The following is a 17,059-nucleotide window of genomic DNA, read 5'->3' on the forward strand; positions in this document are numbered from 1 at the left end:
TTAGAAATATGAAAAACAATTTTTTAATCAACAAAAGGTTTTTTAATGTCATTTAAAAGCTTACCAACTGTTGTCCTGAGAGTACTTCTAGCAGGTCCAGGAGGACATGCCCCTTTTTAATGTCTGCAAATAGGTCTGATACAACCGAGGGAGGAATGTGCTACAAGAGGTTACAAGAAAAATACTCATTCAAACATTGCTCGAAAAACATAATACCTTTAAGGATCCCATAAATGTGCTGTGTGACTTCACAAAAGCATTAATTCAGTAGTGATTTTTAATTAACGGGATGAGAGAGAACACACAATGTTCTTTATCAAAGCACGGTAAGAGAAGTAGCGAACTTAATTTATCTCATGGCAAATTTCCAGTAACACAGCACTCTTGTAGCTTTCACTGAAAGCTTAAAACCTGTGCATGGAGGCAGCATTAATGGCATTTCAAATCAGCCAGTAGTGACCTATTTGGGGAGTAGATTACACTCCCAGAGTAATCTGTTTATGAATTTACCCCTTCTAGAACTGCATCGGGCAGGGATAGATGGCCTGTGAGGAGAGACTCAGTCATTTTTTATCTAGATTATTCCAGGCACATGGTGTCCCTGAGAGACAGGATGGACAGTGATTAAAGATCAAGGCCTTTGGATCCAAACTGCCTGGGTTTGTATCCCACCACTATCACTTACAAGTGGTGTGGCCTTGGGCAAGTCACATTAACGTCTTTGTACCTGAGTTTCCTTGTTCTTTATTTTTTAAGATTTTATTTATTTATTCATGAGAGACACAGAGAGAGAGAGAGGCAGAGACACAGGCAGAAGGAGAAGCAGGCTCCATGCAGGGAGCCCAACATGGGACTTGATCCCGGGTCTCCAGGATCAGGCCCTGGGCCAAAGGCTGTGCTAAACCGCTGAGCCACCCGGGCTGCCCTCTTGTTCTTTATTTTATTTTTTTTTTAATTTTTTTTTTAAAGATTTTATTTATTTATTCATTCATGAGAGATACACACACACAGAGAGGCAGAGACACAGGCAGAGGGAGGAGCAGGCTCCATGCAGGAAGCCTGATGTGGGACTCGATCCCGGGTCTCCAGGATCACACCCCGGGCTGAAGGCGGCGCCAAACCGCTGAGCCACTGGGGCTGCCCTCCTCTTGTTCTTTAAACAAGAATAATATCTCATGGAGATGTTGTCAAGTCTCATAAATGCAATGCAAATTCATTTCACTTAAAAAGCTTTGAACAGTGTCTAACATTTAACACTCCTTACATATGAGTGTTATACATATAACACTCCATTGTTATTTTATTATTATTATTACATTTGATTTTTAAAAGATGCTGCTGCCTTAAATATTTTTAGAGCACTATCTCCCATACCCTTAACAAAAGTCTCTTTTTTGTGTTGGGAAAGAATAAGAAACATCTAAACAAGGTCAAGGTGACTTCACCACATTCTTTCAACCTTTTACATGTCACCAATGCCATTTTGGGGCCCAAAGGAAGGGAAGGAGGAATAACTAAAATATGTTTATAGCTTTATTTGCTCGTTTTTTTTTTTTCCTCACCTTTGCCAACTGTGAGTTGATCCAGCAGGTGAAGGTTTTCTTCTGAGTGTCTTCCTGTTCAGCTATTGAAAAAAGACAACAGCAGTTATAAAATAAGCCTCAGAAGCCTTTCAAATATAACAAACCTTCAAAGGTCTATCACTCTGGAGATTGCACACATTCCACAACTTTTCCAGCCTTCTAGGACTTGGTCTGAATTTCAGACGTTTGTTCAAGAAGTGCTTTGGCAATAGCATGTTGATAGGAGATGTTTTTTATCGCTGCAGGTTAGCTGACAAGAGACGATTTTTTAAAAGATTCTTATTTATTTATTTGACAGAGAGAGCACAAACAAAGGTAATGGCAGAGGAAGAGAGAGAAGCAGGCTGCCCACTGAGCAGGGAGCCCAATGTAGAACTCGATCCCAGGACCCTGAAATCATGACCTGAGCCAAAGGCAGACGCATAACCGACTAAGCCACCCAGGCACTCTGAGACCATGATTTTTAACACTTTTACCAACAAAAGAACTAAGTTCCCATATGGCCTTGACAGTGCAATATGAGGAACTGTGAGAAGAGAGAAGACTTCACAACCCAAAAGCACTTGCAGTCAAAGCAAAAAACCATATATATTTAAAGACAAACCCAGAACACCTGAAGACATTTTAAAAGGCTCATAAAGTCATGGACAGTTTAGTCTTGATATTTACAGTATTTATCACAGAGGACATACTGCCACTGCACTAACAGTAAATGAGCTGCAATCAGAGTCAGAGTCCGAGCCACCGGGCTCGAATCCTGCCTCTGTTACCAAGTAGCTGGGCAACATCAGTTTCCTCAAGGAATCAGGTAATAAGCACTCGCCTCCAGAGACTGTTAATGATTCACTTGAGAAGTGCCCGCATTTACTCTTATTAACAGGACAGGAGTCAAGGGGAAGATCTGAACACGCAGGGTATGTCTACCCCTCCTCGCCGGGGCAGGAGCAGGCCCTACACCAACACCACGCTCCCCACCCGCCCTCTGCCCTCCCCAGCTTCAGCAGGCATGTCAACCCTGCACACCAGAACTGAGTTTCCATCTCCCCAGATGTCCTCACCTGGCTGGCCACCCAGGAAGGGACAGATACCCTCTCCTCCCTGGGCCCAAGGCTCACAGCCTTGGCACCACCATCTACCTAGAGGTCACCAGGTCTCATCCCAGCACACACGCAGATACACACATGCACGCACATGTGCTGCACACACGCCCTGGACTCTCAGGTTCCCCTCTGTTCTCTCACTCAGTTTCCATAAGATTCTGCACACGCCTCCATTTTTCTCATCTCCCACCTCTCCTTAACTCCTGAAACCGTTCCACTGATCGTGAACCCAGAGTACACCTTCAGCAAAATCCCCCATGTGTCCAAACCCTCTCTGCTAGGTGTTGCCTCTCTGCTCTTGGTGAAAACTGGCCCACTCAAGTGCTGGCTCTGCTTCCTCTTACTCCCCTTGTACCACAGGGTCCTTGCCCCTCACTACTGCTTCCAGATCATTCTCCACTCTGTCCCCGAAGTACTCCAGCTTTGACTCTCAAGTCATCAGACTGTGCCCACTGTCATCTACTGGCCTCTGTTCACTCCTCACCATTTCTCAAAGATTTCAGTTCCTTCCCCACTGTCCTCTCTCCAATACAACTCCTACGTCTTAACAATTTCAACATACATACTGATGAAGCACCCAACTTCCTGGCCTCTCCGTTGTATTCTTCTTCTCCAATAAACTTGTCTTCTCTGCTTCAACCACTGACCACCATGGTCATACCCCTCACCTTAGCAATACTAGCACCTGCAACTCCTTGCAGTCTTGATTTTGTGCATCTCTGAACAACAGCCCTAAGCTTTTCAGTTCCTCCCCTCCAGCGCCCCAACTCCAACCACCCTTGACACCCATCAGCGACTCGAAGCCATTGAATTCTGCTTGCTTTGCACTGTCCTCGCCCTCACTGATACCCTTCCTCCCATCCTTTTCCAGCTGCTCCCTCATCAAGGTCACTATGAATCCAGGTCATCAAGGACCCTCCCCCGCCTCCGACTAGAGCCAGTGGTTAATTGTCAGCCTTCACCTTACTGGACACTGCACTCTCAGTTTTTTTTTTTTTTTTTTAATTTTTATTTATTTATGATAGTCACAGAGAGAGAGAGAGAGTCAGAGACACAGGCAGAGGGAGAAGCAGGCTCCATGCACTGGGAGCCCGATGTGGGATTCGATCCCGGGTCTCCAGGATCGCGCCCTGGGCCAAAGGCAGGCGCCAAACCACTGCGCCACCCAGGGATCCCTGCACTCTCAGTTTTTCTCCTACATCACAAGCTGGCTTCTCCCTTTCTCTCACACTCCATATCCAATGCCTTGGGAAATCCTCTCTGGTGCTCCTTCAGAATATGACCACTTCCCACCACCTCCCAACCTGGATTACTGCACTAGATCTCTAACAGGTCTCCCTCCTTCCAGTCTTGCCCTCAAAATACTATTCTCAATGCAGCAGCCAGCGTGATGTTGCTAAAATGTTAACTCAGACTAGGAAACTCCTTTGCTTACAATCCTTTGAGGGCTCCTCACTTCACTCCTTAAGACGGCTGCAAGGCTGACACTCACCCCCTCAGCTCATCCCCCAGGCTCATTCTACTCCAGCCACTCTGGCCTCCCTATTTTTCTCAAACTCCCTAGAAACACTCCCACCTCAGTGCTTTGCCCTAACTGTCCTTTCTCCCAGGTATGCTCTTCTACAGATATCCCCATAAGCCTAACTTTCATCCTATTTAAAGCTGTAACCCTTCCACTCCTGCTTCCCTTTATTAGCTCTATTTTTTTCTAGCACTTACCACCTTTTAACATCTTACGTAAGTTATATATGTTTATTATGTCTTGCTCTTCTCCCAACAGAATATAAACACCACATAGACAAAGATGTTTTGTCTGTGATCTATTCTGGGTACCTAGAGGAATCTGGCCAAGAAGAGACTCTAAAGAAACTTTTGCTAAAAGAATAATAATACTTTAATTAATCATATTAAATTGATTGTATTAATAATAAAACTAAATTATAATTAAATTAAATTAAAATTAATAAAGGATAATTTTACTGATTATTATAGTTACACTTTACTTACTATACTGAGACAGTCAAATCTACCTTTATGTGTCTATATTCCTTTTTTAAAAAATTGTCTGATCTACCTTCTAATGTTTTTCTTTGATCCCTTCCACTCTCCTTTATGAACCTCTAGCTACCACAGTTGTAACGACTGAAATTGTTGGCATGACATCTAACTAGAGCTCTTAAAATTTTTTTAATCTGATGTGTTTTCGGGTGTTTACAATCCTGGCTGATTAGAGATTAATGATGCACTTAGCCTTGTTGGATTTTTTTTCCTTTTTTTAATCCATTTCATTTTTCTGCATTACCAGCTTAAATTAGTTATAGCCCAGTGATTTACACAGTACATGATACTCAATAATTATCAGTTGAACTGAATTGAGTTCTGGCAAGCCAACTTGAAAGTTTAGGCTTTCAAAAGTTATTTGTGGGACGCCTGGGTGGCTCAGCGGCTGAGCATCTGCCTTCAGCTCAGGGCATGATCCTGGTCCCAGGATTGAGTCCCACATCGGGCCTGCTTCTCTCTCTGCCTGTGTCTCTTCCCCTCCCTCTGTGTTTCTCATGAATAAATAAATAAAATCTTTTTTTAAAAAGTTACTTGTTTTATATAAACAAAAGAATTACAAAGAACCACAATTTTGTCCTACTTCAAAATGTTACAACATCTCCTACAATCTTTGGGATGTATTTTCATTGCTTTTTCTCTTAGTATCAGTAGATGATACAACAGTATTTTTAAGCATATAGTTAAACATTACAGATTTAAACAAAAAATTGTATTGAAGGCTAATTTTGCTCCTCAAGAGAAAAAAAAAAAAGAGAGATAACAAGTTTTTATGACTCCAGGAGCAAATTACCTGCCCATAATGTACATTAATCAAGGCCATGGAAAAAAGCAGGGAGGGACCTATCCATTATTATAACAATAAAGCAGAAATCCAAATCCAAACCAAAATAAACAAAAAAGCCAAAGATGACTCTTCCTATCCTTAAGGAACCAAGAGAGATTTTTCCTCCCAGGAGATATATGAAAAAGAAACTAATTAGGAATGCTGCTAGGTCTAGGAGATAAGAGTCTGCACTTATTTTAGGAAAGTTACATGGCAGAGAGGGGAGATACGAAGGTGGGTAAAATCATCTTGGAAAGAGGAAAACGGGGGATCCCTGGGTGGCTCAGCGGTTTAGCACCTGCCTTCGGCCCAGGGCATGATGCTGGAGTACTGGGATCGAATCCCACGTCGGGCTCCCTACATGGAGCCTGCTTCTCCCTCTGCCTGTGTCTCTGTCTCTCATCTCTCATGAATAAATAAAATAAAATCTTTAAAAAAAAAAAAAAAGAAAAGAAAGAGGAAAACGCTAGCACAACACTGAGTGCTCTAACTAGATTGTTCCAATTGGGGGCATCTGACCTAATCTGAGGTTGGACTGACATGTATCCCGACAAGGATAGAAACTACAACTGAAAATAATCAAAACTTGCCCAATGAAAACCCTAAATTATTCTTGTCTTAATTTGATAAAATCTAATAGAAACTGGGGAAGGGTGGGAGACAAAAAGAGAAGCAGTCAGAACAAATCCCCACCAGTAATCTCCAGTTAACAAAGGAAACAGAGCACGAATGAAATCTTCAGAAAAGGATTTAGAAAAGAAACTTGATGGCTTTTAACTAACTCATTGTCCAAATTTAGAGAACAACTTGTCAACCTGGAAATTAGAACCCTTCAAATGCAACAAGGACTCTTTGCTTAATGGCAAACAAAGATGGCCCAAGTACAATTAAACACTTTTGCAACAGCTGAATTAAATGGTTTCATATGTGCCATTTTATTTATCCCTTGACACACTTTTCTCACACTTTTATACTGTCTTATCCCTGAAAAGCAGTATTAATTCAACAGGAACCAGAGCCAAAGAGATCACCCTATGGCAGGATAAGTAACCATTTGTTCTTTTCAAAGGCTGACCCATTGGGAAAAAAATAATTGAGAACCGATTCCTTTAAAGCAACTTAATTTGAGTGGGTGAGATTTTTTTTAACTGTCTAATTTTATTTTGTAATTTCTAAGGTAAGTTTCTAATAAAATAATAAAACTCTTTTCAAAATGGCACGTAGAGAATAGAATCAGCAGATGTTAGGGATAAAAAGTGAAAGAGTTAAAGAGAATAATAAAATGTTATAATGGTATATTTCTCCATAAAATGCCGAAGAATGGAGAATGAGAAATTCTCTATCCTGATTTTTAAGGCAAACAAGAAATATGCATAATGTAGAAAAACATAGTGAAGTTTATGTAGATATTTTTGACTCTCATTCTTGGAAAATATCTGACTGAATTTGAGAAGCAAGACATTCTAGGCAAAGGTTTTCTCTAGATGTCATTACCATAAAAATACATTTAATCCCTGAGTTTGTCCTTATTCAATCTGCTTTATGTGAGCTGGCAACACATACCCTTAGCTGGAAGACACCTTAAATGAAAACAAATTGAGTTAAGCCCAATTAAGGAGTATGGATTTTAAATTCATTATGAAGTTCCCAGAAAAACTACCAGGGCTACTAGGGAGCAGCAAGACCCAGATGCACAAGAGTTCATCTAAAGTGTTGACACCTCCCCCCAAATCAATTAATTAATCAAAATGTTGACTCCAGCAATCCTCACAGGTAGTAAGAGTTCAAAAGCAGTTACCTCAGACATGAGAATCGTTACGTTATCACTTAAACACAGAACAATGCAATATTACAATGTGGCTTCTCTAGGAATGTCCTCTCCTGCATGAATTCACTGAGAAAGCTCTACAATCTCCTTATATGTAGGAATTTCTTCTTCCCTATTATTGGTATTGCTAACAGGTTTACTGCACTTGGCTCCAGATTCACTCTTTTGATCTGTCACTCTCCTCATTAAAATCTTTTGATCATTCCTTAATTCCTTAGCGAGTAAATTCTAAATTCTTAGCCTAACATTCTAGGTCATTCATAGTTTGGCTCCAATCTAATTTTTTGACTCATCTCCCGTGACTTCTCTACTCCTATCCTACTTTTCTAGAAGACTATAAATCCACAACTCCCCAGTTAAGTTTCACTCTTTTCTGCATTTCATGCCATTGCCATGCTATGTGTCCTCTGGAATGGCCAATCCTCCCATGGCCCTCTGCATTCATAAAAACTCAACACAACATACATGGTGGGCATTCAATCGACATCTGTTAAAATAAGACATAGTCTGTTCAAATGCCTCCCTCTCTAAAGAGAAATAGATATAATCTCTTCTGGTTCTAGTCTCCCACAACACTTTACTGGACTTTTTTCATATTGTTATTAGAAAGTAATATACAATACTCATAAAACATTTTTCCAAGTACTACTCAAAATTAAAGGTTAATCTTAACTTCCTTCAAAAATCCCATTTTCCTTCCCCAGAGACAACATTAATTAACAGTTTCCTGCGCATCTTTCTAGATAGATTAAATATAAAGCACATATATTCTAAAAAAGCAAGGATTTGTTTGGGTTGATCACTGAGTCACAAGCTTCTAGAATATCTCACTAGTAGGAGGCACTCAGTATTTGTTGAATGAATGTATGTATATGTAAATTAAATGATTATACATGACATAGCTTCATTTTTTAAGTTGGTAATTCAAAAAGCAGAGACTTAGGTATACTACTTAAAGTTAAAACGCATCTGCAAAAAAAAAAAATGCATCTGCTAAGCTATAAGAAATATTTTGCTTTTTTTAAAATTTTTTATAAGAAATATTTTAAAAGGAGATAATACCCTTCCAAATTTTTTTGCTTACCAGAAAGTAAGCAAAAAATATCTGGCCAAAAAAAAAAAGAACAAAGTAGATACATATGTGCTGGTTTGGATATATTCTTAATTGAAAAAAAGTAAGTTGTAAAATAGTATGTTTACTCTTATTCTACCTGTAGCTTTTAGATTTTATTTTTAAGTAATTTCTATATCCAATGTGGAGCTCAAACTCACCACCCCAAGATAAAGAGTTGCATGTTCTACCAATTAAGCCAGACAGGCACCTCTCTATCTGTATTTTATTAAAGGATACCAATATGTATCATCCAACAGCTTACTTCTACCTTATGATAATTACTACTTGCTGCTCATATCAGCCTTGTATCACCAGAGTCACGTAAGGGTGTGTGGTTTCTCTCCCACTCAATGTATAACCTTGAAGTTAAATATTTATGCTTGTGTGGTTTTGCTTCCCCTTAGCACAGTACCTTGTGGATAAGAAGTACTCAATAAATATTTGCTGATTGAAAAACTCAGTAAGTATTAAGAGTATGGAAAATCAAACTGTCTTACTGTATGGAGAAGAATTTACTGACAACATTTCCTAGGCCTATGCCTTATTCCAGTCCTTGTTTTAAGAACTCCTGGACAATTTCTTTCTTCCATGAATAAAATGCCTTGAACAAAAGGGCAGGTACTATAATGAGATGCTGTTGCCATTCCTTAAAACAACACTGCCAACTCACTGTTGCCTGGGACAGAAATGGTAGGGATAACTAAATTTGGAAAATAATGCAACACATTTTAGCCAGGTGTGCCAACAGCCATATCAAATAATCTTAATCAAGCTGTTACTGAATAGAAAGGGAACTAAAAATAATAAGCCCACCTCTTTTATTCTTTCTCATGGAGATGATAAACAAATAAAAGAAACAAATTAAGAGAATAAAAGCACACAGGCAGGCAAAATCAAAATAAGAAAAGCCTAAAACATTTGAAGAATAAACAGGAAAAGCTGTGTTACTGAACTACAAAAGAGGAAACTATTAACTAACAGAAAAAGGAGGGTGGCAATTTACTACACATTTTCTTGCAACCAACCAGAAGTAAACTAAACAAGTCAGCAAAAAAGAAAAATAAATAGTTCCAAGACTGAGATCTCACTTACTGAACGAGAAGAGCTGAGTTTGGAAGGTAACTCCTGACTAATAACTCGCAAGCACAGCATGCAACCATCTCTCAACCTCAACACTTTTTTTTTTTTTTTTTTTTTACAATTTATTTATTTGAGAAAGAGAGAGAAGGAGAATGCATATAGGGGGAAGGGTAGAGGGTGAGAATCTCAAGCAGACTCCCAGCTGAGTGTGGAGCCCGATGCAGGGACCCATGAAATCCCACGACCCATAAAATCATGACCTAAGATAAAACCAAGAGCAGAAGCTTAACTGACCGTGTCATCTGGGCACACCCTCAACACTTTTATGTCAATATTCCTCTCCTGGAGAATCTGTGTTGGCACTAAGGAAAAAACAGCACTCACCAATCAGACTCAGCATCCCAGGACCAAAATCAAACCCCTTCTCCCTCCCTCTCTCCACACCTATCCTCACCAGTGTTTCCACCTCACAGATTTAACACCATGATCCTTCATCATCCCCAAGTACAGACTCCCATAAATCAGGCCAAATTTGCTCCTGTGTAGCTCTGGTATCCTCTTCCTTCCTACACCACTAAGTTCCCCCAGCCCTCCTGGCCCATCTGCCATCAGCCATGGCCTGCTCTTCCCATGGCCAACCAGGTCTGCTCTACTTTCTTCAATCCATTCTCTGCTTCAGCCAGTAGAACTTACCTTATTCTCCTTTCCACTTTGATGGTTTCTCTCTGCTCTAGGGATAAGGAGCAATGTCAGTAACAGCTGAGGAGGTGCTACATGGTCCATCCCAGGGTACTTCTCCAGGCTTAGCACACACTGCGCTCCTCCTCTCCCCTCTACACAGTGTTCCAGCCACTCCATCTTCTTCTGAGGCCGTTATGAGCTATGTTCCCTCCTGCTCAGCCCTTTGTACCACCACCCCTCCCTTCATCTAGTCAACTTCCACTTTCACTCAGGTCTTAGTCAGTGGTTCATCCTGAAGGAAACCTAAGTAAATTTCCCTTTTGTTGTTTGTTTTCATAGAGCCATACTCACACCCCTGCCCCATTCAGCACTTTCCTCAACTTGTAATCACTGACAAGGTTAAGAGCACTGGCTCTAAAGCAAGACTACCTGAGTTCCCATATCTGCCACTTATTAGCCGTGTGCCTCAGTCTTCCAAACTTAAAATGGGGATATTAGTACCTACCCCCTGGGCTGTTAGAAGGATTAAGTACTTATACCAATATAAATCAGAGGTCAACAAATAAACTATAATCTGAAGGCCAAATCTGTCCATCACCTGTTTTTGTAAATAAAGTATTATTGGAGCACAGATATAATCATTTGTTTTCATACTGCCTGTAGCTACTTTCATGTTAAAATGTAGTTGTGACAGGGACCATATGGACTTCGAAGACTAAAATTTTTGCTACCTGGTCTTTTATGGAAAATGTTTGCCAATCCCACACATAGACTATGACTAGTCTAACACAAATAGATATTAGCTACAATATGGAAGAAAGAGGAAATTAGTATGCTAAGTGAAAGAAGACAGTCACAAAAGACCACATACTATATGAAATATCCTGACTAAGGAAATCTATAGAAGTGGAAAGCAGACTAGTGGCTGCCCAGGTCTGAGGGAAGGAGGATGAAAGGTTTTAGGAATGACAACTAAAGGGTATGGCATTTCTTTTTACAGTAATGAAAATGTTCTAATGAGTTGTCTGGTATATAACTCACATCTCGCATTACATCTCATAAAGCTATTCCCCCAAAATATTAGCTAATATCTGTGAGATTATTTAATTAATATGCACCTTCTCATTAGCCTATTGGTTCCTTAAGAGTATGGGTCTGATTTTGCTCCTCATTTTGTCTGCAGCACCTACCCCATGTTGTAGGAATTCAGAAAATGTTTGTTAAATGAGTAAATGGCTGGGGAGAAGTGAGTGGGGTTTTGTGGCTATTTTTTCCTAATGTAAAAATTTAAATACTGAATTTATTCGGGAAATATATGACATACAACAAATGATTTCTACTTTGGGCCTTAGCGCGTGGAATCCAGACACTTCATGTTGCCACATGAGCAAACCACACCCTGTGCAACACCTGAGATTTCCACACTGAGGCTTTTGTTTCCAGCCTCCCTGGAACATAGCTCCTGGCCCTCTGCGTAAGCAAATCTTGTATTTCTAGCACATGCAAATAAGCCCATAATACAGATAAAATGCCTACAATTTGGGGTGCTATTTGCTCTCCTCTTTCTCATCCTCTTCTGACTCATCTGAGTTGCTCAATAAATATCTGTGGAATGAACAAATCAAAGAAATGACTCCATTTCTTCTAACACATATTTCTTATTCCACAGTATCTTTTATCTACTTTATAAAACTGAGTGCTTTTCTCTGGAAAATCATGACGTGTGAGCCTGAGCCCTAACTCCGGAGCACAAAAGAAGTGATCTGTGCTATGATTACAAATCTAGGATGCTTACACTCTTGAATGCCAGCAAATTACTCAGGGTCATTGTTTAAGTTCAGAGTTCTATGTCCCAACTCCCAAGGTTTCTGATTCAAGGGACTCACACAGACTCTTTAAGAAACATCTCTGTAACTGGACTGATTTACACGTGTGACTTATTTTTGAGACAACAAAGGGAGCAGGAAAGGCTTAGCAAAAATAGTGATGAAAAATAAACTCTGAGATATTGATGTAACGTAATTCAATATAAGTCTATAATAACTTGTAAGTATCCTAAGACACACTTAACGGGGCTCAGAAGGCTGGCTGAAACAACTTGAGTCCAGGAATAAATAGGAATTCAGGGTAAGCACCAGTGACATCATTTTATTAAAGGCTACCAATGAAGTGGTCAAGTAGGCATTTTGTGAATGAAAACATTGTAGCTCCCAGAAGATGAAAGATTTTTAATCATTCAATAAACATTTATTGAAAGTCCACTATGTCCTCTATACTGTGCCCTAGATCTCACATCTGGTAGAAAAGATTCAAATCCAAATGTGTCTGATACCAAAATCCATGTTATTTTCATCATAATTAAAAATCAGCTGAAATGTCAGATCCATGGCCCCTTCAGCTTATCACCCTCTCTCCCCAACATTAAACCCAAACTTATTGAAAGTATTGTCTACATTGGCAACTTACTAGAAAGCTAGTTTCTACCCCAACCACTCCATCTAATTGTAAGCAAGGCTACCTGTAATATTCCCATTGCTTAACCCCATAGGTACTTCTCAGAACATACTAGATATCTTGAAAATTCTGATGCTGTTTATTACCCTCTCCTTGAAACATTCTCCTTCCTTGGTTTCCATGATATCACACTCACTTCGTTTTCTTCCTACTTCTAGTGACATCCCTTCTCGACTCTCTGTTATAAGCCTGTTTTGCTTTTTCTGTCTCTGTAATGTTCTCTTTTTCTAGATATTTCCATCTACTCCATAGGAACAAATTACTATCTTTATCTTCAGCCCGAGTGTCTGCTTCTTTTGAGCTTCATGTCTATATATCCCATTATCTTCTGGGTATCGCCACTTAGTTATTCCATAGACACTTCAAACTCAACATTGTCAGAAGGTTGTCATCATCTCTAACTGGCTCCCTTCCCCCACCAAAGGTGTTCTCCTGCATTTTTTTTTCAGTGAATGTTTCCATTATCCACTCTTCTGCTGAGGAATAAACCCGAGTCATCTTTAGTACTTCCCTCTCCTCACTCTCCCATACCTAGTCAATCAAAAAGGCCTAATGACTACCTCAGTAAAGCTAAAGATAAGATAAAATTTAAGAATTTAAAGCCTTGAAAAGTACACCAATTAGATATCTCTTGATATCTATTTCTATCCATCCTCACGGGCACCTCCTCTAGAGCAGGACACCACTATCTCTCAGCTGACTGTTGCAGTCTTTAGCTGGTCTCTCTGTCTCCACATTCATTCCCACAAGACTACACCCCATACTGCAGCCCAAGTGATTTTTTTTTTCAGATTGTATTTATTTATTTGAAAGACAGCAAGCATGAATGGGGGGAGGAGCACGGGCAGAGGGAGAAGTAGACTCCCCATTGAGCAGGGAGCCTGATGCAGGACTGGATCCTAGGACCCCAGAATCATGACCTGAGCCAAAGGCAGACACTTAATCTACTGAGCCACCCAGGCACCCAGCCCGGGTGATTTCTAAAACCAGTTCTGAATATGTCTCCACTCACAATCCTTCAATTGCTTCTCCTTGGTCTTCGAAGCAATTCAAACCCCCATATATTTACATGAACTTGTACAGCTTCATCTCTTCACAGTCTCCTTCAAACTGTAATCCTCAGTCTCACTGAACATCCATTTCCTTGAATATGCCACATTCAGCCCCATATTCTGGCTTTAATATGCTGCTACCACTGTCTGGAGCACTCTTTTCATCTCCATCCTGTTCACATACTAACATACTTTAGCTCTAAACTCTGAAATCACTTCCTCTGGGAAGCCTTCCCTGACCCCCAACGCTGGTAGGTGCCCTACTCTGTACTTCCAGAATACTACGTCTTCTCTCTCTTACAACACACCCATACCATCCTGTAATAGTCTATGTACTTGGCTATCTCCGTGTCATCAGAACATACATCTTAGGACAGCACATTCTATATGTCATCCCATGTGTTTGGTACAGTGTCTTGTACACCACAAGCATTCAAAAGCACTTGTCGAAAATAAGTGAACAAATAAATGGACTGGGATCGAAAGATAAATTAACCTATACTTAGAAAAAGCATAACAAAAAATGGAGTAGTAGTATTTTTAAAAGTCCTGTATTTCTCTTCAACAGCTACCTGATATCTCTGTTCCCCTTCACAGCAAAATTTCTTCAAAGTGTTGATTAAGTCACTCTATCTCTTTCCTCACCCCCAATCTCTCCTTGACCCACTCCAGCCAGGCTTCTATCTCTACCACTTGAGTTTGGCTAACTCTGTTAGAGTTACCAATCTGGTGGCCATTTCTCTTCAATACGATTGACTTTATTCCCTTCTTTTAAAAAAAATTTTTTTGGGCAGCCCCGATGGCGCAGTGGTTTAGCACCGCCTGCAGCCTGGGGTGTGATCCTGGAGACTCGGGATCAAGTCCCACATCGGGCTCCCTGCATGGAGCCTACTCCTCCCTCTGCCTGTGACTCTGCCTCTCAATCTCTCTCTCTCTCTCTCTCTCTCTCTCTCTCTCTGAATAAATAAAAAATAAAACCTTTAAAAATTTTTTTTTTAATTTTTTATTTTTCCGAGAGAGAGATCGAGTGAGCAAGAGTAGGGAAGAGAGGCAAAGGGAGAGGGAGAAGCAGACTCCCTGATGAGCAAGGAGCCAACACAGGGCTCAATCTCAGAACCCTGGGATCATGACCTCAGCTGAAGGTAACCAAATGAGCCACCCAGATGCCCGTCCCTCCTTGAAATATCTCCATCTAGGGGCTTCCATGCCATCACACTCACCTGGTTTTCCTTCTTTGGCCTTGGCTACTTCTTCTCAGTGTCCCTTGCTTTCTCTAAATACTGAAAGATCCAAAAGTTCTGCTCTAGCTATGCATTCCACAGGTGATCTCTTCCAGGCCATGGTTTTAATTGTAAATATACCAGTCACATACTGATGGCTCCCAAATCTATATCTCTCCTGAGAACTCTGGATCCTTACATCTAACTGCCTTCTTGACATGTCCATTTGGGTATCAAATAAGCATCTCATAACCATCAGAGCAAAGATAAACTCTTAATCTCCTCATAACTTGTCTATCAGGTTTCCTCATCACAATAAATTACATAACCAACTACTCAATTGCTCAAAGCAAAAATTTAGAAGTTATCCTTGATCTCTCTTACTACTTACTCCATACATGCCAACATTCACAAGTATCCTTTAAAAAAAAATCCATGATTCTTTAGCTTATTCCTATCACCCTACTACTATCCAGACTACTCTGATATTTTATCTGGACTACAACAAAAGCATCCCAACTGGCTTTGCTGCTTCCTCTGCCACCTCTCAAATAACCCCCTCGCCACACAGCAGCCAGAGTGATATTTTGGAAAATGTAAATCAGATCATGTTACTCCCCTAACTAAAACCATCCAATGGTTTCCCATTCACACATCTTACCTTGGAGCTGATAAATCCCTGCCTCATCCAGCTCTGCCTTGCTTTGCTCTCCAATACCATTTCATGCCCATCACATTCCAGCCACCCCAGGCTCTATGAAGTCACCAAGCTTGTTTTGGAAAGATCTTAAATGTTATTCAAATTTGATAAAGGCTGTTTGTGTTCTGATTTGAGCCAGATGCCTTTCATCTCATAACATTTAGTTGTGGATACAATTGGTAGACCCTGTGCAGTAAAGATGGAAAAGACCAAAGCATGACCAGTGAGCACTGCTCCACCCCGGAGGCAGAGAGCAAGCATCCACAGCCATTCTTCTGCCCTTTTCTTTCTATGCTCATTCAACATGCATCACCACACAGGCTGTCAATGACTAGGAGAGATTATCCACCCTGAATCTCACATCTCTCCTCCAAAAATACACATATTTAGAGTTTTGAACACTTCATTTCTCTGATAAATCTTCATTCCTATCCTTTTATTTACTATTTTTAAATGATTCTAAAAAGACCTGGTGGTAGTAACCTTCAGTTCTCATGAATATTGAGAATAACAAATGCAGTTACCTTTTCCCAAAATTTCCCTGTATGTTTTGGAAAAACACAGCCATCAGAGAAACTATAGTCACCAACGCTGAAATTAGAAGAGGGAAATAATCTCTTGAAGAGGCACACTTAGAATAACCTTTAATTTTTAGAGTGTAAAATCACCCACTAACCCCACCAAATGGTTATAGATTAATCTCTTATATTGACATCTTACTTTCCTATTTTCAAGGAGAAATTACTTCGAGTTTTATTTTTCCTAATATACTACCTCAAGCTCTGAATAATTACACTCCCTCCTGAAATGCACGCAAACACAAAAGCTCAGAAAAATCTTGTATCTCCCATGGGGCTAATTAAAAAGGATTCTGATTTCTATAAGGAATGAATGAGATCTTTGTTAACCTACTTTAACAGGACTCTAAATGACCCTGGATTTATCTTGCCCTGGTTTTCAAAATGTAACTGACCCAGAATAAAGTAAGCTTATCCCCAAACTCCTGGTGAAAACAAAACCAAAGTTCCCAGAAGCCAAAACTATATATATATACAATCCCCCCCAAAAAAAAATCTTTTTTCCTCTCTCAAAGAGACTATACAGCACAAATACTACTGCTTGCAGAGCTATTTTATTCTTCACTTAATTGGAATATTTTAAGATTATAAAGCTTTACATTGTCAAGGCAAATAACCTTCCAAGAAGCAAAAGATATCATCAGCTACTATGAAATCAGGAACTTTCTGGAAGCTTTCGTGTTGGGACAGTGCAGCACTGAGTGTCAGTGAAGAACCATAATTTG

General features: G+C 40.1%; 1 protein-coding gene across 5 annotated transcripts in view; it reads right to left on the reverse strand.

Moving 5' to 3' along the window:
* SYNE2 (spectrin repeat containing nuclear envelope protein 2) overlaps positions 1-17,059 on the reverse strand; it is a 326,121-nt gene that overhangs the window by 245,678 nt on the left and 63,384 nt on the right. For all 5 annotated transcript variants that reach the window (XM_041759982.1, XM_041759984.1, XM_041759987.1 and 2 more), the window contains 2 exons: positions 1,563-1,624; positions 65-160 (listed from right to left, as the gene is read on the reverse strand). In XM_041759982.1, the coding sequence (XP_041615916.1) occupies positions 65-160; positions 1,563-1,624 (158 nt within the window). The remainder of the gene's footprint in view (positions 1-64; positions 161-1,562; positions 1,625-17,059) is intronic.

This window comes from Vulpes lagopus, chromosome 6, assembly GCF_018345385.1.
Source record: "Vulpes lagopus strain Blue_001 chromosome 6, ASM1834538v1, whole genome shotgun sequence".
Classification (NCBI taxonomy): domain Eukaryota; kingdom Metazoa; phylum Chordata; class Mammalia; order Carnivora; family Canidae; genus Vulpes; species Vulpes lagopus.